Source organism: Panthera onca, chromosome A1 (assembly GCF_046562875.1).
Source record: "Panthera onca isolate mPanOnc1 chromosome A1, mPanOnc1 haplotype 2, whole genome shotgun sequence".
NCBI lineage: Eukaryota > Metazoa > Chordata > Mammalia > Carnivora > Felidae > Panthera > Panthera onca.
Genome location: NC_138339.1, coordinates 43,527,426 through 43,553,341, shown reverse-complemented (window position 1 = coordinate 43,553,341; position 25,916 = coordinate 43,527,426). Strand labels below are relative to the sequence as shown.

The window sequence follows — 25,916 nt, the reverse complement described above, 5'->3', positions numbered from 1 at the left end:
AAGCAGGTGTTCCTGCTGTGAGGACCCACAGGCGGTGGGCGGGGAGCTTTGTACTGTTCCCAGTTGAGGGTGGTTATCCAAAGTCTGTTGCTTCTCTTCCCGCCTTTGTCATCTCAAGGCCAGCCCTGGCCTTCCCAAAGCCAGATCCTTTCCAGTAGGTTCCAGGTTGAAACTCGCCTCTACAGTTGCCAACTCTCCATTCACTGACTTCCCTGACTAGAAAACTTGCTCCTGGAATTTTCTTGTGATCAAATCCCTATAACCTTGTCTGTCCATATGAAGCAGGTACATAATGAGCTCTCACTCCTGCCCGCAGCCCTCCAGGCCTCATTTGGTGCCAGAAGAATGGGCCTTCCCTATTGTCATGACCTTGTCAGAACTTAAAAAATTTTTTTGATGTTTATATATTTTTGAGAGAGAGAGAGAGAGAGGGGGAGACAGGCCGAGGTGGTTGGGGAGGGGGGGGAGGTGGTATAGAAGATCCGAAGTTGTCTCTGTGCTGACAGCAGAGAGCCCGATATGAAGCTCAAACTTACGAACCGTGAGATCATGACCTGTGCCGAAGTTGGACGCTCAACTGACTGAGCCACCCAGGTGCCCCAAGACACTTAAATTTTTAAAACTTATTTTAAGATATCCCTTTAAAAAAGTTACAATGGCATTCTCATCAGAGGAAAATTCCCCAGAACTAAAGCAATACAAAAGGCATAAAGTAAAAAATGAAAGATATCTTCTTTCAGGGCACCTGGGTGGCTCAGTCAGTTAAGCTTCCGACTTCAGCTCAGGTCATGATCTCACAGCTTGTGAGTTCGAGCCCCGCATCAGGCTCTGTGCTGACAGCTTGTAGTCTGGAGCCTGCTTCGGATTCTGTGTCTCCCTCTCTCTCTGCCCCTCCCCTGCTGACGCTTTGTCTCTCTCTCTCTCTCCTTCAAAAATGAATAAACATTTTTAAAAAATTAAAAAAAAGAAAGATGTCTTCTTTCTCCTTCTTTTTCCCTTTCCCTATCCCCACTGTATTTTTATTTTTTTATGTATAGAGAGAGTGTGCACGTGCACATGGTGGGGGGGGGGAGGGTGGAGAAAGAGAAAGAGAGACAGAAAATCCTAAGCAGGCTCCACACTCAGCACAGAGCCCGACGTGGGGCTCAATCCCATGATCCTAGGATCATGACCTGAGTCGAAATCAAGAGTCAGACGCTCAACCTACTGAGCCACCCAGGTGCTCCCCGACTGTATTTTTAAAATAGAACAGGACTAGATTTCCCTTGAAAAGAGTTTCAGTTTTATAGGTAAAATAAAAGTTTCTTTTGTTTCTAGTCCCTATCCCAAGTCCCTCTCTAGAGCTGCTACAGCAGCTTGGTGTGCATCTTTCCAAACCTTTTTCTATGTGATTTAAGATTTTACACACATGTATGTACATAGACGTGTACATGTCTGTGTATCTACACGTACATGTACGTACATATAGACACACATGCAGTTGTATGTGGGTTTTTTTTAAAGTGGTATCCTGGAGTGCCTGGCTGGCTCAGCCAGAAGAACATACAACTCTTGATCTCAGGTTCGTAAGTTGGAGCCCCACACTGGGTGTAGGAATTACTAAAAAAAATAAATAAACTTTAAAAAGAAATACAAAAATAGTATTATACTTTGCTTTTTATCCCTAACGATATTTTATGGACATGTTTTGATGTCATTGCACATCAGTCTGCCCCGTTCTTTTTGATGACTGCATAGTATTCCAGCGAGTGAATGCACCAGGGTTTATAAAACCAGTGCCTCCCTGGTGGACGTTTAGGACATTTCGCAGTTACAAAGCATGTGGCAGTGCACATTTTTGTTCAGCTCCTGTGGGCAGTGACGCAAAAATTTCTGGATTCTTAGAGGATTACTGATATAGTCAGTTACCTCTGGTCCTGTAGATGATTGAAACTTCAAGCGTTACTTTTCTATGAGAACTTTGTTCTCAGCTGATCAGGCATACAAGCAGGTGTTGACGTCATTGAGAAACAACATTCCACGCTGTGGGTGACCCAGCTACAAGAAAAACAAATGTACACAAGGCTGTATCAAGAGAAACACAATACCTAAAAAAGGTGGAGGTGAAAGTTCTTCTGTTTGGTCAGGTAAACCACACCTGGAGTGTTGTGTCCAATTTCAGGACCAGCTACGGATAGGGTAGTGGTAGAGGGTTGAGGGAGGTAGATAGGGGGAGGGGTCTAGAAGCCAGTCCCTCAAGGAACAGCACAGGGAACGGGGTCTAATCAGCTTCAAGAGAATGCTGTAGGTTCCAAATCTCTGCAGGGCTGAACTGGAGAAGAGGGGCATCTTGTTCCTTATTCTAGAGGACCCCAGAGGGTAAAGTGAGGGCTGGTAGAAGTCAAACTGGGAGTAGTCTAACCACAGCCAGTGTTGGTTACCCAGGGGAGGGTCCTTAGGGAGGAAGTTGGGTCCCTAAGATGGTCATCTGGAGTCCCTTGGCTCCCCTGGGGACTGGATAAGTACAGGACTGAATTTCCCCTGAGCTTCCTTCCAGCCTGAGATTCTAAGCCCTGGTGACTGCAGGTGATCAAGGGCAGACTGGGGCCTGGTTGTATACAAAATTAGAGATGCATGGAGGCAGGTGCTGGGAACTGGGGAGCATGTTCCAGATAGCCAGACGGCAGGACTGGTTTCCTCCCACTGTGCCTCAGCCCCTTGTCTCTCAGGCGGTACGGGCCAGTGGAAAGGGCACCCAGTGTTGGAGTCTGACAGATTGAGCCTGGATTATTTGTTCTGCCACTCACCAGCTATGTGTTTTTAGGCAAGTGACTTAACCTCTCTGAGTTGGCTTCCTTACCTGAAAAATAGAGATAACACTATCTAGCTGAGAAGATTGGTTTCCTTGCTGGAAAACAGGGACAGTTTTCATCTCTATGGTGAGGAGAAAATGAAGCAGTGTGCATAATGATACAGCCCCGTGCCTGGCATATGGTAGCACTTAACTGCCAGGTCCTCTCCCAGCTTGCGTCAGATGCTCCTTCTCCTCCTTTTGCAGTGGTGCCAGCCAGATGATGGTTCTGGTCCACGGTCTTGTCCCCAGGCTCATGATGGGGAGCCTGCATCTTGGAGGCTGAGTGGAGCCAGTGGGGCTCCCTCTGTGGGGGAGGCAGCACAGGGGATGGGAAGAAGAAGGACACAGAGGAGATGTGTGCTGTGTTTGAGGGACACAGTCCTCAAGCTGGACTGGAGCCTGGGTGCATGCTAGGGAGGCAGGGAGGACCCAGCGAAGGGCTGCAGACATCATTTGGGGCTCTCTGACTGCTCTTGGGGGCGGCAGAGGCACTCTGATAGCACTTGTGGGAAGACTCTTGGTTCAGGGGAATCCACTTGGGAATTAGGAGGGATTGGAGCTGAGGAGAGCAGCCTTCTCAAGGTCAGACAGTTACAGAAAGGGGCAATGATAAATTGTAAGTTCTGGAATATCAGAACTAGAAGGGGCCTTAAAGATTGTCTAGTCAATCCCTTATGTTATTGCTAGTGTTGCAGATACAGGCCCCTCTTTTTAGGAAACTGAAGCCCAGCGAGGGGAAGATGTTTGCTCTGGTGGACGTTGCCTCGATCCCATGACTTCTGGGCCCAGTTCCTTGTTTTTACATGCAGCCTCTTGATTACCGAATTGTTGCAAAGAGTGCATTAAGTCCTCACTGACAAGGATGCCAGGGCGTGCTCCTAAGTACACGCCCTCTAAAGTAGATGCTATGTCCTTGCTGATGGTCATCAAGAGGGCACAGCTTGCTCTTTGATGGATGGCCCTGGGTCCATAGTTTCCCTGATGGTGAAATGGGTGGGGAGGACTGGAGATCATCATAAAGTACGAACACAAAGAGATGTTTGCTTTACTTTGCAAGGTGCTTTCATGACTTCCTCTCATCCCGGGCGGTGGGGGTGTGGTGGGGGGGAGGGTTGGAGGATATTTCCATTTACAGTTGAGGAAAGGGAGGCTTAGATGCTTCGCAGTCTTTGGTGAGTGTGGTACCTTCGGCTTTTCAGAGCTGCGTCTCCATTAGCTGTGGTTGTACCAGTGTCGTGCTCAACGATTTTTTTTGCAGTTACCAGAAATTCAGTGGTGTCACGACCTAGCTTACCGAGCCGGCAGAGGAACGTAAAAACTCCGTTAAAAGGGGGAGTATATGGGAGTGGGGGAGACTTGGCCCTAAATCAGTGGGCTGGAGTTATGGGGCTGCCCCAACCTTTTACTAAGAACCCACTGCGTGCCAGGCACTTAACTAGGTGCTATACACACATCATAATTACTTTGGAAATTTTATTATAAAATGAATGTTTCTTGTTGAGTAAATCAAGTAACCAGGAAGTATGAAGTAGAAAGTGAGAACTCCCTTCCAACTGTACATATATGTTTGCGATTAATTTCTTTAGTCTGACAGCAGGTGGGTTCTCTTGTTATTCCTGTTGTGCAACAGAGGCAGCTGAGGCTCAGAAGGGGCACACAGCCTGCAGGGGTAGACAGAGCTGGGACTCGGGAGGGGTCAACACAGGTGACGCCCCCTGGTGCCGCACCTGAGGGGGGCTCCTGCTCCGGGTCCCGTGCTTGCACTCGAGCACGCCTTTCAGTGTTACACTCTGTGTGCCTCACCTGCATCACCCACGCCCTGTATCGGGACCCTTTCTTCCTGACTCCACAGCTGTGCTACCTCCGGTGTGTTGGGCCCCCTCTCTTTCCTTGCCTTGCTGCTGGCTCCCGGGGCTTGGGTCTTGGTTGATCCTTAGGCCCGCCCTACGACATCACCATGTTTCTCTCTAGTCCAGGCTCCTCCCTGTGCACACGAGGACCCGGCGTGCAGAGAGTGGGCAGGCTTGCCTATGGCCATGAAAGTGGGCAGCAGAGTAGATGCTAGCACCTTCTGACTTTCTGTCCTGTGCCTTCCTTCCTAGAGACCCCTTCCCTTCGGCCCTCTGTTGCCCCTTCCCACTGGCATCCCTGGCAGCCCCTGCCTCCGCCTGGGGATGTGGCCATTGGCTACCTGGGACCTCCTGACTCCAGGTACCAGAGATCCACTCAGGCTTTTCCCTCGGGGGCAGGGAGAACTTCACTTCCCGCAGTATGCAGCCAGTGCCCAGCAGCCTTAGCTTGAGCTTATTAAAGTTCCCCAGGGGCCTCAGTTTCCTCATCTGGCAAATAGACATCAGCCCTGTCATCTTCCCACGGCTGTTGTGACAATCAGATGGAAAAACAAAGCGTGGGGCACTGCTAGGTATTCTGCACACGTTACAGGTTATGCAAGCTCGTGTCATTTGGAGGGCCTGGGAGCCCCCTCCTGGAACCAGCCCACGGCTCATCACAAGACAGTCTCAGATGGGCCAGAACACTTGGGTGCAGGAGCTGGAATGCAAGTTCAATTCCAAGTCCAACCTCTTTCAGTTCTTTTCTTCTCAGATGGAGGCTGTGATTTGAGCCCACACTTCTGCCCACCCCCTCCTCCCCACCACACCCACTTGGCTCTTCTTCTGTCACCTCGTCACACCATGTCCTCCTCTTTGGGGCTGCTTCAGGTTCAACAGCATCTTTTCCATCCTCACACTCTGTGGTTGCCGCCTGGCCTCCCATCTATCTGGGCCCCTTTCTGCCCCAGATGGGACCTTCTGGTACCCCCAGCGGGTACTCCCAGGCTATTGGGGCCGGCTGTGGGAGCCCAGGGCACCCCTCAGCTGAGCTCTTGCTTAGGACAGAGGTCTGAGCGGTTGCCACTTCGTTCCCGGCTGTTTCTGTGTTCAGAAGGCGGGGGTTGGTGTTGCACTGCTGGTGTGGCACTTGCTCTTCTGTAGCTGCTGGCACCAGGCCCGGATGGACGTGGATTCTACCAGGTCCTATAAGAACATGGGGCGGGGTCTCTGCTTTGCAGTGGGATCTTAGCTCGGGAGGGGAAACGGAGGGCGAGGGCAGCGGGCAGACTCGAGATCGAGAGCAAGGACCTTCTGGTTCCAGCTCCATCTTGCTGAGTGACCTTGGTCTTCACGTTCTGGGCCCTGACTCGCTGTCCTCATACTGTGAGGGAGAGTCAGGTGAGCCGATGTCCAGGAAGCTTCAGCGCTGGCCTCGGTGCTGCCCCTCGCAGGGGCTGGGGCCCATCCCCCCTTGCCCCTCCACACACACTGTGCCGTCTGTGACCAGGGAAGACTAGGTGGCTGCCTATGGGAGACAGGAGAGGGGTGCAGCCCCTCCCTCAGAGGACCCCTGGGTCATGCCAGTCGCCTTGGAGATTCCCTTCCAGCTCCGTCATCCTGGGAATGATTCCCCTCTTCAGGAAAGGTTACAGAAACCACAGTGACAGGAAGAGAGTTCCCATCTACCCGGCAGTCACCCTGGAACTGCCGCTGACCATCTGGGCGTGAGGTCAGCAGGATGTGGAAATTCCCCATTTCTCTTATTGCGTTTCTTCCCTCCAGAAGTCCAGGCCCTCCCCTGGGTGGCTCCCCTCACCTCCAGAGAGGGTTTTCTCACATCGGGCTGTTGTGTGTGGGCTCCGTTGGCCTCCTGCCCCGCAGCCTGTTTGCTCGCCCTGCCCCCGGGCGCTGCCTGTGAGGCTGGAGTCGGGAGAATAGCCTGCTTGCTCCTTCCTTGGCTTCCCTGAACCCTCTTCTGTGTCGGCTCCCCAACACTAAGTGTCATGCAGTTTGGAGGACACGGAGATGAGGTTTCAGTTCCTGTATCCCATATCCTGCTCTGTCACTTGGCCTGACATCCGGGCATCCCTAAAGGAGCATGGTTGTGCCGGCCCTGGTCTCAGAAGTATGTGGCCATCTCGGGGCGCCTGGGTGGTTCAGTCAGTTAAGCATCTGACTTCAGCTCAGGTCATGATCTCACAGCTCGTGAGTTCAAGCCCTGTGTCGGGCTTTGTGCTGACAGCTCGGAGCCTGGAGCCTGCTTCGGATGCTGTGTCTCCCTCCCTGTCTGCCCCTAACCCACTCGCATTTTGTCTCTGTCTCTCTCAAAAATAAATAAACATTAAAAAAAAAAAAAGAAGCATGTGGCCATCCTAGTGCCGCTGGTCGGTGGCGGGTCACAGCCAGGCTCTTGGGATGTTTTCAGTTGGCTTCTCAGGAGGCAGAGGCAGGTCACAGGCTCTCTCTGCTCTGATTAGACACTTACTGAGGCTCTATTGTGGACCACTTTGAAGATACGCTGGTAGACAAGGTGGACTTGACCCCTGCTCTCATAGAGCTCCTGGTCTACTGGGCAAGCCGGATGCCATACCCAAGTCATCATGGAATGTCAGCCGCGAGTTCCGTTTAGGGTGAATGTAGAGTGGTGAGCAGGACCCAGGACACATGGGGCCACTTATCACCAAAAGTGGCTACAAGCCTCTTCCAAGCCTTCAGTCCTCCCATATGTGAACTCTATTCAGCTCTCAATCATGGCCCACCTTCCAGGTGCCAGACCTAGGCTGGTGACAGCCTCCGGAAAGTTCTCAGTCAAATGCACAAATGCTTACACCAGTCACATACGTTGCATACAGGGTGGTAAGTATTTGGCCGGAGAGGCACGTGAGGAGAGTGGGGAGTGCAGAGGAAGGACTCCCCCACCATGTCTACCAACATTTTTGAGCACCTTGCTAAACACCAGTCACTGTGCTAAGTGCCTTCCCCATGCCATCTCCGTAGTTCGGGGAACACGTCGGTGCTTTAATGCTCTGCTGTATAACCTTGACCTTTCACGTTGAAAACAAGTCCCCCCTAAACTCAGTGATGACTTTTGTGTCGGGTGTGTGGGCAGCCGTCCTTTGCATCTGTGGGGCCCAGCAGGGCGTGGGTGCCTCTCGAAGTACATGTTCATCTTCTGTTTGTCAGTCTTTGGGGGAGGGGTCCCACTCACCAGAACTCTCTTTTTCTTTCTGGCCCATGCCATTCTGTGGTGATATGGACCCTCTGGTCAAAATGCTTATTACTTCTTGTGCTGCAAGGCGGGGGAAACAGCCCAGAGGGTACCTGACAGCTCGGCAGGTGTTACCCCACAGACTGGAACTCGCTGTCTGGCCCTTGGGGCTGAGTCTTAAATGGGAGTTTGTATGCCAGTGTAGCAGGGGGTTAATTTAACTCGCTTTCCTAGGCAAGGCTGGGTTTGCATCTTGGCTCTCATGTGCTGGCCACGTAATCCTGGCTTCGGTACTTAACCTCACAGAGCCTCCCTTATGCAATGAGGATAATTTAGCTGGTATCTTAGGGTTGGTGCACAGCTTACCTGAGATAATGTACCCGAAGCGGTGAACGCAGTGCCTGGCGAGTAGATGATTAATGAATGGGGCTGTCATTATTAGCACTTGCTCACCCTTTTCTTTCAGTGAGCCCTGTGTGGGTGCTCAAAGGGCCTTTGAGGATTCCTGCCCTGGGGGTGATGATCTTGGGAAGGAGGTTTTGGGGCCCCAAGTCCTTCTGAGGTCTCCAGTGGAGCCTGCCCTTCGGAACTCTTTCTGGGTGGCAAGCCCTTTGCAGGGCTGGAAGCTGGATCCCCTTCTCAGCCTCGGGGCCTTTGCCCTTAACTATTCTCTCTGCCTAGAATATTCTTCCCTCAGGTAACCTGCCTGGCTAGTTCCCTCACCTCCTTCGGGTCTTTGCTCAAATGCCTCCTTCTCTGTGAGGCCTTTCCTGACAACTCCACTTAAAAGTAAGTTCCCTGCCTCATATTTCCCTGCTTAATTGTTGTCCATAGATGTTTTAATCACCCCTAATACCATGTTTATCCACCTATCATCGAGCTGTCTGTCTGTCTTGACCACTAGAATGTGAGCTCCCTGAGGGATTTGTTTGTCTGTTTTATTTGCTGATAATTTCCCAGTGCCCAGACTGGTACCCAGCACAGAGTAGATGCTCAATTAATAATTGCTGAATGAATGAATGAATGAATGACTGGAAGGAAGAAAGAAGTTTCTCTGCTAAGTTCCAGAACTAGGCTTCTCCAATCACTTTGCAGGGCAGTTTCCAATGAATAAAGCAGATGAACTTACTTGAACAGATTGATGCAAAACCCTTGCTGCACAAGTAGAGAGTCGTTTGGTGGAAAATTTATCTGTTCACTAGAACTGCAAGGGACAGACCATACATGATATGAGACTGAAGGAAAAGGGTGACAGTGTCAATTGAGTGTATTAAATATTAGTCAGGGTTTCTCCTTCTTCTTTCTTTTAGAAAAGGTAACGTACATATGAGTGAAACTTTGGATTGGATTGACTTGCTTATCCCTGAGGGCCCATTTGTTTTACCGTAAAGATCACTGATTTAGTGGAAGACTCTCATTTCCCCTCAGAGAGGGGAGGGGACTACCCACAATCCCACAGTGAGTTAATGGCTAGACCGTTTGTTCAGTCATTAAGTGTTCACTGGACATTCACTTTATAGCTCTACCGAGCTGGGCGCTGGGGCTGCCATAATGCAAGGTCCCTGTCCTTCTGGACCCTACCAACAGGACGTGAGCTCAGGCTTTTTGACTCCCAAGTCCCTTGCTCTTTCTTGTACTCAATGGTGGATTACTGTTCCAAATGAACCAGCTGCACAGTGAGGCTGCCCAAAGAAACTGATGCCACTCTTGGGTGTCTCTTAATAGAGACACAGCGTCCAGATCAAAGGAGGTGACTGTCTTGCTCTGCTGTGCTGTGACCAGACCAGCTTCAAGTGCTGTGTTCTTTTCTGGGTTATGGGACTGCCTTCTGGGGGCATTGATTGACTAGGATGCCTCAGTGGCCTGGCCTGCCCCCTGATATACTGCTGTTGTCCTTACAGCCAAGTGGGCACCACGGCAGGGGTGGAGCCACCCTCATGGAAGGGAGAGGACCATACCGGATCTACGACCCTGGGGGCGGCGTGCCTCCAGGAGAGGCTTCCGCAGCTTTTGAGCGCCTAGTGGAGGAGAATTCCCGACTGAAGGAAAAAATGCAAGGGATAAAGATGTTAGGTAAAACAGACCCTGCGCTCTCCCTGCAAGCCTCCTCCCTGCAGCCTGCAATGCCAGCTGGCATATGCCCCCACCCAAGTCATCCCTCTGTCCCTCCTGGCCCAGCATTGGCTCCTGTCCCACAGCTGTGTCTTTGTGCACTTCTGTAGCATGATGGCAGCATTCCCAGCCCTGATTCCCCAGCACCCCAGCACCCCAGCTCCTTCTGATGACAGGACTCAGAATACCTGAGGGACCTAGAAGGAGACATGGAGGTGGGGGAGGAGCTAGAAGGCCCAGTTTGGGGACATGGAAACAGAATGGCCTCGTCTTCCAGAAGCACCAGATATAGGAGAGCTGGCATCACTGGGGCAACGAGGGCATGGCCCCCAAGTGTTGGAGCAGGGAGCTGAGCTTGGCTTGAAGCAAAGCGGGAATAGGTCCCTTGATTTCTCCTTTCCTGGCTTTTGCCCAAGCTGTCCCCATTGCCTGGAGCAAGTCCACTTACCTCCACGTGACTGAACCAGTCATGCGAAGGATTCATTGATACCCTGTCCAGAGGAGTCTCTTTCCTCTACGCCCCTAAAACTCTTTGCTTTGCTGCCATCTTCTCTGGCCTGAGGCTTTGGGGGTGAGCTCATGTGCCTGATTTTCTAAATGCTGAATCCTTGCTTGGCAAATCTCTGCTTGGAATGGCAGCTTAGGGAAGGGGGAGTGGAGTTTCCCATTCTCCACTTGTAGGAGAAGGAAAACCGAGGCCGAGAGGGGTGGTGGTATTATCAAGGGCCTCCTCCCTTCAGGCAGCCCCTGACCAGGGTGGTTGTAGGCTGTGGGTAGCCGCAGGTACCATGACGGGCAGTCTGAGAGCCCCTGGCCAGGAATGGCCGGAGTGGGGCAGGAGGACAGACGGTGCCAGGAGGTCAAGAGTTTGTTCTAGATTCCCCTCTACTCTGTTCTCCCTGATTGTGAGGCCCCTTCTTTACCCGGCCCATTTATGCCTAGGGGCTGGAATGAGGTGTGTCACATTCAGCCCACAAGGCAACAGTGGGAATGCAGCCCAGGACCCGCAGCATCAGAAGCCACGCAAAAGCAGGCTTAGGGGCATGGGGACGGGAGAACCGGTGCACTGAGCTGAGTAACTCCTTTGCTCCTCCTATGCCCATCATCTCCCCAGGGGAGCTTTTGGAAGAGTCCCAGATGGAAGCATCTAGGCTGCGGCAGAAGGCCGAGGAGCTGGTCAAGGACAGCGAGCTGCTGCCACCGCCATCTCCCTCTTTGGCCTCCTTTGACCACTTGGCTGAGCTCACAGGTACCGGGGGGCCGGGGTTGTTTTCGGGCGTTCAACAGACTCCGAAGCCTTTAGACCCTTAACAGTGTCTCCCTCCTCATTCAGAAACCCACATCTCCTCCATTTATCCTTGGGCCCCAGACCATCCTCCTAGTCATGTTTTGTCTACAGCATCCCTGAGAAGGTCAGACTTGGAAGGGACTTGAAAATAATTCTGTGTAAAAATGGCTGGTGACTCAGCACTCCTGAGGCCCTGGCAGACATTAGCGATGGATCACAACAACACACTGCACCTGAGATGTGGCCTCAGGCTCTCTATCAGCGTATTTAGTCAGCAGATATTTAACGAGCAGCTCCCGCGTGCCAGGCCTAGCGTTCCAGACAGCTACTTCGGGTCACTCAGACTTGGCACATGAACCAACAGCTCTCTGGTCTGGCCCCACTTTTTCCATTTACCGCTGGGGCCCACGGAAGAATCTGGATTTCCTGTTAGCTTGCTGCAGTGTACCTCAAACGTAAGGCACACACACTGCCTGTTAAAGGAACACGTCACCTGTGAGGGAGGGTTGCGGTCCTGTGTGTGGTCACCACGCATCCCTCAGCATGTCTCTGAGTACGGGGCAAGGTCCGGGGCAAGGGAAGAAAAGGCCCCCACACATGGGGCTCAAGTGCCTTGTGCTGCCGCCTACCTACAGTCTTGGCCTAGGCCAGTATGCGAGCCTTCCATCGGCTGTGGTTACATTTGCTGAATGGACAAATGGAGGAGAGTGATGATCCCAGAGTCCACTGTGCTGCCGTCAGAGGGCATTTCCAGCCTCTTGTCTGTTCAGCAGCGATTTCTGAGTCCCAGCTTGGTGCCAGGCCCACGCCCTGAGTGAGAGGTGCAGCTGCTGATTGCGTGACTGTGGGCCATCTGGTGACCTTTCCAGGCCTCAGTTTCCTTCCTTCAAATTGGAGATACAGAGCTGTCATGAGAATTGGCTGAGATGACAAATATAAAAGTACTTTGTTAATTGTAAAGTGTCTCCCTTGGTATCATTGAGGCAGGTCCCGGGTAGCGAGGAGCAGTGGCCACCTTGGGATTTTCCCAGCAAGTCCAAAGAAGATAGTCTCTCTGCCCAGGTTCTGTCCCCATCATTCCAGTCATTTTCCCAGGCTGCCTGGCCCTGGCAGGACCACCTCTCATTTTCCCAGACTTGGGTAGAACTCTCCTGGCTGGGGCTGTCCGCGAGGGCATGGTATCTGGGCTTTCCCCTTTTTCCTGCTGCTTATCCATGTGTTCTCAATTCTCCAGGAAAGGAGGCAGATGTCCCAGCAGCCCCTGCTGACCCTGCACACCCCAGCAACAAGGCAGAGCCGGTCCAAAAACCTCCATCCAGTGTAAGTTACATTTGGAGTCATGGCTGAAAGTTGCCTGGACCTCAGGTGCTCATTGGCAGATACAAGAACTTGACGAGAGAGGATTAAAGTCAAGGAACTTGGGTTCTGACTTGCTAGGAGACATTGGGCAAGTTGATCTCTGTCTCTCTGGGGGCTTGATTTCCCCATTTTCAAACGAAGGCCATGGTGAAAACTTATCAGGAAGACTCTCGTATGCACAGGGCATTCCTCTCATTTACTGAGTTGTATAATGCCAAGCGTGTGTCGGCCGGGTACAGTGCTGGGAAAACAGACAGATGTGACATGGAACTCAGATTCTCACAGGGGCCTCAGAAGGTGTCTTCTCCATATTTGCCTTGAGAAGTTTTTCTTGGTATCCTAGGCCTGGAAGGGAGCCACATGGTCATATTGTTCAGTGTCTTCATCCCACGGATGGGGTCCAGAGAGAGAAGAGTGTTTCTGAGGAAATGGAGGTGAAAGGGAGACTTTCTAGAGCAGAGCTGAGATCCAGAGCAGGGTTCTTAGAGACCACGAGGCTCAGCTGAAGCTGAGTAGAGATCCTTCTACGTATCTGCCTGTTCCTGAGATGAGGCAAGTCTGGAACAGGCTTTGGAGACCAGGTTTGGTAGCAATCCCAGAGTCAGTTCCTGGTTGAGAGGAACTATCAGCCTATCCACTGGTTGCACAACCGGTACATTCTACTCAGCATGGCCGAGAGGTGTGAGAAGTCCCGAAGTCCTTGGCCACCCAAGGATTCAGGCAAATCCTGTAAAAGTGTCTCCAAATTTGTTGATGCATTCTTGGGACTTACTGCAGATCAGACCACTCCTCTGGGATCTCTGGGACTGGGTTGGCAAGGCTGGCACAGGACCGCCTTGGTGGTGGCCATGCTAAATGCTATCTCTGTTCTCTGGGCGACCAACTAGAGACACCTGGGCCTGGGAGATCGCTCTGATGCCACAGGAAGAGTGTTGGACTTGCAGTCCTTGGGTTCAGTCCCTGCTTTTGCATTAACTAACCATATGCTCTCCCGTTTCCTCATCTGTCCAAAGGGGATATAACCCTCTGAGCCCTCTGTGGGTTGCTTTGAGAAATAATGGAGTCTGTGAGAACATTTTAAAAGTGCACGGCCTTCGAAAGAGACTGCGTTTGTAAAGTGCTAGCCGTTCAAGGTCACTAGTCCAACATCCCTGTTTTACAGATGAGGAAACTCGCCTCAGGGGAAAGTGACCTCAGATCACACAGTGGGGTGTGGGCAGACCTGTTGAGAATCATTCTCTGTGGTCTCACATGAAGTCACGTGGTTCCGCCCTGTGAACTCAGCCTCTGCATGGAGGGGCTGCCCAGCTGAATTGCTGCTCTCAGTCTCGAGGCCCCAGCGGAGGGGTGAGGTGTCTTTCTCTCGGGCAGTCCCTAACTCCCTTTCTGCACAGGGCACCTCGTCTGAATTTGAAGTGGTCCCTGCCGAGGAGCAGAATTCTCCACCGGCGAGTGGTGGCCAAGCCAGAAACACAATGGTGAGTGGATGGCAGGTCCCCAGCACGTCCCATGTCTCTCTGTTTCAGTCACCCAGCCCTGGCTGAGAGGCACAGGATCCACTGAGATCCCTTGGGCACCCTGGAGTTACCTGGGGATACACGAGGGGCCAGGGCAAGGGGTGCTTCTCGCTCACATATGCAAATTCCTGGCTGGTGACTTCCCCGACTTGGGCCATACAGACACCGACCATTGAGAAAGCCTGGGCATGTTGCCAGCCCTGCTGGTCTCTGCCTTGTCGGGGGGTGCCTCTACACACTATGACTCAGCTTTGGGGCCTGTGGGCTCCTAGCCTGGCTGGAGTAGAAGGGGTCGGAGAAGCCCAGAGCAGCTTAAGGCAGGTGATTTACCCTTTTGTGCAGGCCCTCTGTTCCTCCCAGGCTTCCCCTCAGGGCATACATGTACACACACACACACACACACACACACACACACACTCCTCTAACTCTGGGGTGTCTACCCAGCATACTCTTTCTATACCTTACCCTGCCTGCTGCTTTTATTCCACCTATGTCCTCCTCTGCTCTCTCTTAAAATGGCAGACTTCTTGGAGAACCATGGCAAAAGGTCTGGAATATTCTCCAAAAGTCTTAAAGCCCTGTCCTTTCCTCCTTCGCCCTCCCTCTCCACTTTGAGATTTGGTTTTGGTGGTGGTAATAAGACAGTAAGTGGCCTAACTCTTCACCTTGATGTCCTGTTTCCTCAACTCACCAAGGCCTAGGGGACAGATGTTGCTCTTTAGTTCATGTTGTGTCTGTCAGTCCCCAGTGCAAGGTCCCCATCAAGTGGTCATTCAGCTTACGCTAGCATGCCTTCAGTGACAAGTGGCTCCTCACCGTATCTGGCAGGTCTGAGTAGTAGAAAGGCTCCGTATATTGTCTCCTGGGAACTTTTGCCCCCTGTCTTGCCCTATGCCTGAAGGCTCTGAGATGCTGGCTCAGGAGGTGAGACCCCGCTGCTCAGAGAGTAGTTCAGTCTGTGACCTTGGACCAGTACTTTCATCTTGTTAATAAGTTCCTCCTTAGTCCCACCATGTGCCTATTCCGTGCCGTGCCAAGCCAAGCCAAGCCAAGCCAGCCTGGGAGCTTACAGACTGGTTGGAGAAACCGGAGGGATGAAGCCATTTATGAGCCTTAAATAGAGCGGCATTCACCGCCTCAAATCCTTTGTGGGAAGAGGCAGTGGGGGGAATGAATGCAGAATTGAAGAAGCAACATTATCTCCTGTTAGAATAAGGTGCTAACAATATTACGTAGGCATTCACTGAGCACCACGCTGTGGCTGTAGGGCATTTCTAGCGCTGCGCAATGCAGAGACAAAGGAGTTCAGTGTGGCAGAGCACTGGATCGAGAGCCAGGAAGCCAAAGTTCAGTCCTGGCTCTGCCACTGACTTGCTGGGCAACTTTGGGCGAGTTCCTTCTCCCCATCCCATGATTTCCCAGCCTGAGCCCTGAGAGGTTCCCCTGTAGCTCTGATGTCCATGACTTCCATGAACGTTTAGGGGAGGCTGCTAGAGGAGCGGAAATGTGGACAGGGCCAGGAAGGATGAGCAGGGAGGACACTGTGGGACCGAAGCCTGGTACACGGAGGCTCAGGCAGGGGAAGGTGGGGACTCAGATACCTGGCAGGGGAGCTGGGCTCAATGCAGTGAGCTGTAAGGTGCCTATAAGGATCCTTGGGCACAGTATTGGTGTAGCTGAGGCACTATCTGTGGTAAGAAAGTTCTAGACAGAGGAGAGGTGGCTTAAGAGAGAGAAAGAGACTGATTGGTTATTGAGATTCAACTGTCGTGCCCACAGTGTGCTTCATTTCTTACACACTCTACTAGATTGGGGTTCTTTGCACTATCTAGAGCAATGGTTCTTAACCTGTTTTGACTCTTGGGTCCTCTAAGAAGTTGATGAATGCTTGGACCATTCCCCAGAAGACACACATAGACATAGAAGTGGGACAGTTTTGGTCCCTGCATGGCTTCCTGGTCAGGAGTCCCCAAGCTGAAGAAGCAGTGACATGGAGCGACACCACTTTCCTGGGCTTGTAGCTTTCATAAGTCAGTTCACCTTCATAAGAACCCTATGAGATAGAAGGGAAGGAGGGAGTGTGTGTGCACTTAGGAGGTGAGAATTCTGAGACCTGGTGGACAAGTGGTTTACCCACAGGTGCTCAGCGAGGCCCGGAGTGTGGGAGGAAGGTGACTGTGGCTGCTGGTAAGCCCGCCTGTGGCCTGGGAGCCCCAGGTCCTACCCCGTGAGTCAGCCCCAGACAGGGAACCTGTGTAACTAGAGAATTTCCCTGGGCTAGCTGGGATCAGAGGGGAAACTGAGTCACGAGGCACGGGGAAGCAGAGGGAGAATGGTCGGCGGTGCCTACTCAGCCCCCGGTGAAGAGTGGTCAGTGTCCCTTCCCTCCCGCCAGGAGTTGGGCCCCCTGCCCCACGAGGACACCAACCTGATGCTGCACCTGCAGCGCCTGGAGACCACCCTGAGCGTGTGTGCCGAGGAGCCGGACCACAGCCAGCTCTTCACCCACCTGGGTCGCATGGCCCTCGAGTTCAACCGGCTGGCGTCCAAGGTGCACAAGAACGAGCAGCGCACCTCCATCCTCCAGGTGAGGCCAGCAGGTGGGAGGGCTGCCGGGGATGGCAGGTGTGCCTCCCCCCTCCCCCCCCTCCTCCAGCTCTTCTCAGGGATCCAGGGGTACCACGGGCATGTCTAAGGGCAATGTTGGGGACTGACTCTGGGCTTATTGTTCAGGGTAGTGAGCAAAGTGAGGAAGTTGTGGGAAGGCAGGAGGAAGAGGAAGGAAATTGGAAAATGTGGGTGGGCAATGCAAATTTCATGGTTGGGGATACCCTCGGGGCGTGGATGTGGGCAGGTCAGCAGCAGCCCTGCCTCTGGTCTTCACATGTGGGGTGGGGGGAAGGAACAGAGGCCAGCCTGTATATGTTATTGTCCCTGCCCCCTGTGGTGGTAACATCATTACCCCCACTTCACGGATGGGGGTGCAGCCCTGGAGAGGTGATTATTTTGCCTAAGGTCACCCAGTTAGTGGGCGATACGGTTGATTCAAACCTCAATCTGTTCTTTTCTAAATCCCATGCTCTTAACCATCATCCAAACCTGCCTCCCCACCAGGGAGTCTTTCTTTCCCAACCTTCCCTGTGCCTTGGGAGTGAAGTCAGCTTTCATTCCTAGGCCAGGCTAGGCCTTGGAATAGAATGGTCCTTGGTTCCAGTAGTGACTTCTTTTTTGCTGTATGACCGTGGACAGGTCACTTGCCCTCTCTGTGCCGCACTGTCCCTATCAGTACCATGGAGTGGGGAATGCCTTCCTCGTGGGATGGCTGTATTAATGAAGCACCCAGAGCAGCCTCAAACATAGCAAGTGGTCACTGTTGGAATTTCATGGTGATTGATCATCCGTACTAGGCAGGGGATCTTAGCCTCAGGGACCTTGGATAGGGAAGGATTCACAGATGGCAAAACTGGGGCTTGATGAGGATCAGAGCACCTGCCACCTTAGTGACCAGGCATAACTTGAAGTCTCCTTCCTCCTTCCTAGACCATGCCAGCCACTGGTCAGTCACTGGTCTGTGATCTAATTCATGTCATCAGACATTCAAGATATTCCAGTTGATGGAAGTTGGGGGGCGGGGGGGACGTCTACCGTGTGTGACCTTGGGAAGGGCTGGGTTGACAAGAGCAGGAGGGGCGTCCAGGCTGGAGACAGGTGTGAGGAGAGATGTGAGGGGCAGAGGACTCCAGGGAGAGGGCAGGACTCCCATCCCACCTTGAGGGAGGGACATGTTGAAGGGAGTGACATGCTGTGAGGGTCTGGGGGCACCAGGCTGAGGGAGACACCCTTCTGATGGCACGGGTTTCGGGGTGTCAAAGCTGAGCTCCGGGGAGGTAAACCTGGGGCTGTTCATGGAGTAAGATCACTCTGAGTGCCACCATTTTGGCTTCGAAATGGGGAGTGATACCAGGCCTCGTCAAAGGGGGTCCTGCCAGCCTTTGGCGTTTTTTATATAGCGAGCTCCTGTATGTGTTTCCTTCTTAGCTCTTATCATAGGTTGTAATAATTTTATCTTATGACGTGGCTTATTTACTTTGTGTTTGATTTTTTTCCCTGTTAGCGTGTAAGTCTCACAAGGGGTGGGGGCAGGTACCATGTCTGCCATATTCGTCAGGTATCCCGGTGTTCAGCACTTAACAGGTGCTACATGTGCATTTTTGAGTGAGTGAGTGAATCACAGGACCTCACAGGAAAGCTCTGTTGGCTCCCTTTGATGGCAGTGGACGACCTTTGTGACCGCCTCTCTCTATCAGCTGTTTTGTGCTCAGGGACTGGGAGGAAACTGCCCTCTGGACTGGAAGGGTAGACAGCACGTGAATCCTTGTCCTGGCCTTCCCTTAGTGACTAGGAGCAGGATGTTTTGTTTCTGGCCAGGGCATCCTGGGTATTTGCCTAGCCTGTGGGTGGAGCCACATTAATCCAATTCCTCCTCAATTATTCATTGATTTGTTTCTTGGTTCACTCGACAAACATTGTCAAAGCCAGGTATGGTGCAAGGCGTCTGCTAGACTTTGGAACCAGTCACCGCGGTTTTCCATTCTCTCGGCCTCGGATCCCTCATGTCCTACCAGCTTCCGTTTCCAGGCTTGTCTCCTCCATGCAGCCTTCCCAGGTCTCCCCTGTGTTAGTCAGAAAGGGCTAGGTTTTGCCGTGGAAACAAAACAGCTCTGAAATCTCCTCGGCTGACATACAGTTTCCCTTCGATTCCATGTGGCAGGGGCTAGTTTCTGCTGCTCGGTTTACTCAGGGGCCCAGGCTGACAGAGACCCCACCATCTCGTGCGCTCTGGTGTATAAGGCAGCCACAGCCACAGGAGAGACCAAAGAATTGGGCCTGAGCCAGCCCAGAAGTGGACACGGGGCGCTGCCACTCACTTTCATTGGCCACAAGTAATCACATGGTCACAGACAGCCCGGGACAAGGACATGGAAGGGAGCAGGCAGAATGCAGTGAATACCATCGGCCCCCCCCAGCACCCTCCGCACAGCGGGGAGACACCAGTTGAGGGTCTGCCACGTGGAGCACAGTCCCAGCGGCGATTCTCAGCAGCTGTGCAACCTCATGCAAATTATTTCACCTGCGATGACTCACTTTTAAAACAGAGCCAGGTGACTTACGCAGCTTTGGGGAAGCGGCGAGGCCCCAAGGAGGCAGCGAGTGCAGGAGCACCTAGCCATGGACGTGGCACGTACTAGGTGCTCACTGAGTATTTGCTGAAAGTGGGTAACTTTGTACCGACGTGGGGTATCACGTCACCGGTCGGCACTTCCCTGCCCTCCCCGTCTGCGGGGCCCTGAGTCCAACTGCCCATCTTCCATGCCCCACCCCACCCTTGCACTGCTTCGAACAGGAGGCCTCAGATATCAGCACATGACTGGCAGGTCACAGGGCACTTGCACCCTGGAGGTCTTGTTTGTCCTCAGAGCAGCCCTGTAAAGGAGGCAGAGAAGGAACAGTTGTCCCCATCCGGAGAGGAGGGAACTGTGTCTCAGCAGTGAAGCAAGCCCGAGCCACACCTGAGAAATTGCTGAGGTCTTGGCTGAGTGCCCTGTTTTCCAACTTACCATTGGACAGCACTGGCAGCCTCTTACATTCTCCAGATTGACTGAGCTCATGGGCCTCCTAGGACTCAGCCCTTCCCCTGTTCATTCGTTCATTTGGCCATTCAGTCATTCAGTTGTGCATTCCTTTAGCAGAGTTTAGTGTTGACCGTGCTAAGTGCTGAGCTGGGCTGAGGTCCTGGGGGGGGGGGGGTCCCAGCCCTCCGGGAGCCCGCAGACTCGCGGGCAGAGTCGGGGGTGGACGTTAAGGAAACAATGACATGAGTGGTTCTTTGGCCGTAATTGTCACAAGCACCAAGGGTGACCAAGGATAATAATGGAGGTGACCTAACTCACCCGAGATTGGGAGTCGGGGAGGACTTCTCTGAGGAAGTGATGTTCAGACTAAGACCTAAAGCAGGAGTAGAAGGGAGCCGGGGAGAAGGCTGTGGGGCAGGAGTGTTCTCCGCTGTAGGAACAGCAGTGTGGGAGGAGGAGGGATGGAGCTCTCTGCCCAGGAAGACCAGAAGGCCCTGTGGCCACTTCTTGGTCAGGCATCCCCATGGCTGGCTCCGGAGGGAGAGGATGCATAGAGGAGCCTGCATGGGCCTAGCGCCTGGGTTCTCAGCTGTCCTGAGACAGATTGGGTGAGGCCATGCAAAGGGGGTAGCGTGTTGGGACCTGGCATGGCTCTGTCCTCCATCATCAAGTTGCATTTAGGGTCCAACCCTTCCCTCACCTTGCCCCCATCTATCTCTCTGCCTTGCAGACTCTGTGTGAGCAGCTTCGGAAGGAGAATGAGGCCCTGAAGGCCAAGCTGGACAAGGGCCTGGAGCAGCGGGATCAGGCTGCCGAGAGGCTGCGGTAAGTCCAGACTCCTCAGGAGTGAGGACTCAGGTGGGCAGGAAGAGAGGGATAGTACATGGCACCGATTTCCTGGCTGAAGGCTGAGGGCTCTGAGGCTTCGGATGTCAGGTGTCTTGGTCCTTTTCCTTGGGTACCTTGGTGTTTCCTTTCTGGCCCTTTTAGTACCTTTATAAAATGCCTTGAGAGCTTCAGAAGAGGGTCTGTACAAATCGCACTCCTTCCTTGGGAACTTGCCCCCTTAGCTTGTTGTTAGCAACCACCAGTCTGCTGTGGGGAGAGGACTCAGGACTTTGCTGCCCTCTTCTGGCCACCGTCATGTCCTGCTGTTTTCCTGCCAACAGTCAGGGGTCCCTCATTTGCCTCCTGGTCTCAGACTTCACTGTGCCTCAGGATCACTGAGGGTCAGGGAAGGCATTACAGCTTCACTCTCCCACCCCTCCCTCCTCAGCTGAGATTCTGATTCAGTGGATGTGAAGCCGACCTAGGCATTTTCCCAAGGGCTTCTGTGATTACGGTGTAGGTAGACCCAGGACTACAGTTGAGAAACACTGCTCTTGATTGTCCGAGTGTGAAGGGCCCTTTGAGGTTATGCAGGTCAGACCCCTCATGGTGCAGAGGGAGACTGAGGCCCAGAGAGAGTCATATGTAACCACTGAGCCATTGTGTCATTTTGAGGCAGCATATATTTATTTACTTCTGGACGGCCAAACAGTTGGGAGTTTTAGAGCCGTAATGACTCCATCCATGGATCCGAAACCCCAGGTCGGAGGAATGAGTCGTGACTAGAAAGCAAGAGTGCAAGTCCGTGCTGTGTGACCTTGGGAAAGCCACTTTACTTCTCTCTCTCTCCTTTTTTTTTTTTTCTTCTGTTATTACGTGGAAACTTAGCCGGCAAATAGAACGTAAAGAAATATTTTTCCTACTTCAGTCATACCTGAATCCATATCACCACGTTTATTATGTCCTATATCACCTACCTTATTGATTTAAGAATTTGCTTCAATTTGAATAATGTTTTCGCTTAAAATGATGATAAAGAAAAGTTGCATTGGAGTTCATGGAAAACACCATTACCTTTAATAAATAGAAGACAACCCTAACAAATACACCGAACACGGAAGGGTGTTGGGTGTTAGTGAGTCCTGGCAGAGTGCCGCCACCCACTGAAAGCTCTGAGCCTGAAGCCTGCCCTTGTCCTGTGAACAAGGGAGACTGGCAAGTCCTGGAGGAGTGCTCAAGACCTGTCAGCACCAGCTGAGATTGTTCCCATGCTCTACACAAGAAGTTTGAAGATGATTGGAAAGGGTGTAACTTCCTCACTAGAGTGCGGTCAGGGTTATTTGATGCAGGTTTGGACACATCCTGGAGTTCTCCTGTTTGCAGACCTCCCACAGTTGGGAAACCCTGCTGTTGATTGATGATCGGAGACTCCCAGAGAAGCCCACATTGCCAGCAAAGTGGCTTAAGGATGCCTTCTTTTGTTCTATCCAAGGGCAGGTTTCAGGGTCCTCCCTTCTTCCCCAGAACTCAGCTGTAGTAGTAGGTGATGAGTAGTAGGTCTGAGAACCCCAGGCTTCTTAACACAGGGCCGGCAACGTGACCTCTCTGTTTGCCTCCGACCCAGGGAGGAAAACATGGAGCTCAAGAGGTTGTTGATGAGCTGCGGCAAAGAGGATACCTGTGGGCAGCCGGGCTTCCCAAAGATGGAAGGCGCAGGCAAGAAGGGGGTGGCCGGACAGCAGCAGGTACGTGGTCACAGACTCCTTCCACAGCATCTGGGATTGCCACTGTCTAGCCTCCGTTGCCCCCTGCAGTGAGCTCACCACTTCCTGCCATAGCCCGTTCTACTGTTATAGGGTTCCCGTTAGATGGCTTTTCCTTAGCTGGGCCTGACAGTCCACCTGTCCCGGAGTTTCCACTTCTTAGCCCTCCTTCTGCCTTTAGCCACACGGAACATCCCATTCCCTGGGACACACACTTGGGCTGCTGGCCATGACTGTGGCCTCGTGGCCCCCACCGGCCTTCTCGCCAGGCTGCGTAGTTTCATTTCCTTCCGCCATGGCTCATAGAAGGTGGTACTGAGTCCCTCGCTCAGTTTGGGCACATTCCCTAAACACGTTCCAGTTTGTGAAGGTCTCTTGTGGGTGGGTCTCAAAAGTCAGTGTAACATCTCAGATATTCCTGGCAGAATTAGGGTGTTGGGTTGAGAAGGCCCATCAGGGGACTCTGTTAAGCTCCTGGGATCGCTTCCTAGAGCCCCTGACCTGGACAGAAGTGGGGTTACCTGACATTGCCATGGCCTGGCGCCCCTTCCCACCACGGCTCTCAACTGTGCCTCACGCCCAGTTCCCGAGCAGAAGCTGAGTCTCCTCCCTTGCCCAGTGTGTACCTTTCCCCTTGGTGTGGCGCTGAGTCCCAACTTTTTACTGACACGTTTCCCCTTCTTACTAGGGTTTAATGGCTGCGCGGCAGGATTTGACATCTTTAACAAACCCACACCTATGTAAAGGCAGTAATTATCCTAATAACTTAATTCCTCACTACTATGTGGCAATGTAGCATTTACCTGGGGCTTGCAAATCCATCATCCTGTTTGGATCTCCACTCTACACGTATGCTAGGCAGGGCCGGGACTATTACTCCATGACACAGCGGTGGTAGGAGGTGTGGAGAGGTCATGTGACTTCCTGTCATCAAGATCCCTGCATCACCTGCCATCAGGCAGACAGAGGGGTGCCTCGGGGTGCCTCAGGGAAATGCGCTGGTAAATGGCCTTCTGAATTCCAGCCTAGGGAGCCCCTCCCTTCCTCCATTTAGCCCTCAGGGCAGAGCCTGCTTGGCCGTCCCCTTGCGGAAGTGACTTGTGGAGCCCCCTGATCCCCCGTGGGTTCCCTGAGCCACCACGGGTGTGGGATTCCCTGGAGAGGCCTCTTTGCTTTCCCAAGCCCTTTAATGTCGGCTCATCTAACTTGACTCCCCAGAGGCCCAGCCCTTCTTACCACCCTGCCGGGGACGAAGGCCCCATGGGAGGCATGTGTTATGGGTCGCGGTGGAGCATGTGCCCTGGAGCTGGCTCCACCTCATGCCAGCACGGCCACCGTGACTGAGTGACATAAACCAACCGTCTGGCCTCAGTTTCTTCTTCTGTAAAATGGAGGCTGTGACACCCACCTCGGAGGACGGTGGGAGGGTTCGGGGTGATACCTGTAAAGTAGGTGTGGCGCTGGGTACATGGTAAACAGTGACACTAGCTGTTGCTTTTAATGGTAGCTTTGGTGCCAGCAGCCATGTGGGCTGATTCTTTTCTCCTCCTTCTTCTTCTTCTTCTTCTTCTTCTTCTTCTTCTTCTTCTTCTTCTTTAAAGTTTATTTATTTATTTTGAGAGAGGGGCAGAGAGAGAGAGGGAGAGAGAGAATCCCAAACAGGCTCCACACCAACAGCTCCAAGCCTGAGAACTCACCAACCATGAGATCATGACCTGAGCCGAAACTGAGTCGGGACGCCTAACGGACTGAGCCACCCAGGAGCCCCCGACTCTTCTCTTCTTTGTGGAGGTTGATTGTGTGCCCCCCAGGAGACCCTGTCCCCTCTTCCTCCTTGTCCTGTGAGGACACAGCAGGCTTCTAGGGGCAGGCCCATCTTTTGCCTTTCTTAAAGGTGACGGTCCTTGGAGGGCTCCCCCAGCCCACTGCCCTTCCTCCCGGGTTCTGTGGTGTGCTGGCAGGCGCTCGCCTGCAGGGGGCACCTGAGCCTCACTAGTCCTGCAGTCAGGGACCGGCCCCGCCCCCACGAGCCATGGGAAGGCAGGGGATAGAGAGAATGTGGGCAGCGACCCCAGGACAAATGCTGACAAGCCCATGGGTGTCAGAGATTGGGGCCTGCAGAGCCCATCTGGCTTGATCTCCCTTGTACCAAGGCCCAGAGAGGGGGTGGGTCTTGGCCTCATGCAGGGCCTTGGAGGTAGACCCAATACTCCACTGCTGGACTCCTAAGCTCATTCTCTTTCACCTCCACATTTCCTGTTTAAACAAAATTTTTTTTAACTTCTAGAGAACTTTAGATTTACAAAAAACCAATTGCAAAAGTAGTCCGGACGATCCCCCGTATCTCCTTATCAAGTTACATAACCACGGTTCAATGACCAAAACTCAAAAACAAACAACACTATTAACTAAACTACAGACTTTGTTCAGATTTCACCAGTTTCTCGCTCATATCGTCTTTCTTACTTTCTGTGCTGGCGCTGGGAGTCCAGGATTCCACGCCGCACTTGGGTGTCACAGTCCTTAGTTTCTTCCAGTCTGTGACAGTTCCCAGCTGCACCTTGTGTTCCGCGCTTCTGACTTGTGCTGGCCAGTTATTTTGTAACATGTGCCTCAGTATGGGTTTAACTGATGTTTTCTCGTGATCGGATTGAGATGTGGATTTGCGCAAGCTTCCCCGGGAGTGACACCATGCCCTTCGTGGTGCATCATGTCAAGGATACGTGATGTCAGTGTATCTTACTACTGTCAACACTGATTGCTTGGCTGAGGGGGCGTGTGTTGGTTTTTCCATAATAAAGGGGCTAATTTTCCCTTTGTAGTTAATAAATCCTTTTTTTAAATAATTTTTTTAAGTTTCTATTTATTTTGAGAGAGAGAGAGCACGAGCCAGGGTGGGGCAGAGAGAGAGAGAGAGAGAGAGAGAGAGAGAGAAAATCCCAAGCAGGCTCTGCAGAATAGCACAGAGCCTGACATGGGGCTGGAACCCATGAAACTGTGAGATCATGACCTGAGCCAAAATCAAAAGATGGAGACTTAACCGACTGAGCCACCCAGGTGCCCCAACAAAGACTTATTTTTGAGGAGAAACTTTAAGTCTGTGCAAATGTCCTGTTTCTTTTTACACTTCTCACTAATTTTCGTATCCATTGGTGGATCTCACCTGCCGCGATCATTATGACGATAGTGTTCTCACAGAGATCTTGAATTTCTCTCATTCCCTCTATACTCAGTAATTGGAATTCTTCTGTAAGGAAGAGTTGCCCCTTCTCCCCCACTTATCTATTTATTCAGCTGTTCCTTTCTACCAGTATGGACTCAGGGCATTTATTTTATTCTTTGGGCTATGATCCAGTTCTGTCGCGATGTATATTTTTGTTCAAATCGCTCCAGCTTTGGCCACAGGAAGCTCTTTCGAGTTGTCTCTTTTGCCCGTTAGACACGCCCTTCTTCATGTAATTATTATCGAGCACTTTCTTACTTTCTGGCACAAGATACTCCAAGCTCTCCTTATATTTTCCCTGCCCTGGGAATGAACCACTT

General features: G+C 52.3%; 1 protein-coding gene across 5 annotated transcripts in view; it reads left to right on the top strand.

Moving 5' to 3' along the window:
• TNIP1 (TNFAIP3 interacting protein 1) overlaps nucleotides 1–25,916 on the top strand; it is a 46,916-nt gene that overhangs the window by 6,147 nt on the left and 14,853 nt on the right. For 2 of the 5 annotated variants that reach the window (XM_060634742.3, XM_060634739.3), the window contains exons 2-8: nucleotides 9,775–9,946; nucleotides 11,100–11,234; nucleotides 12,508–12,593; nucleotides 14,027–14,110; nucleotides 16,545–16,736; nucleotides 20,513–20,607; nucleotides 22,235–22,355. In XM_060634742.3, the coding sequence (XP_060490725.1) occupies nucleotides 9,811–9,946; nucleotides 11,100–11,234; nucleotides 12,508–12,593; nucleotides 14,027–14,110; nucleotides 16,545–16,736; nucleotides 20,513–20,607; nucleotides 22,235–22,355 (849 nt within the window). In that variant the 5' untranslated portion in view covers nucleotides 9,775–9,810. Of the gene's footprint in view, nucleotides 1–8,570; nucleotides 8,663–9,774; nucleotides 9,947–11,099; nucleotides 11,235–12,507; nucleotides 12,594–14,026; nucleotides 14,111–16,544; nucleotides 16,737–20,512; nucleotides 20,608–22,234; nucleotides 22,356–25,916 lie in introns of those variants that run through there. The other 3 variants (XM_060634741.3, XM_060634744.3, XM_060634743.3) reach the window with 3 other exon arrangements.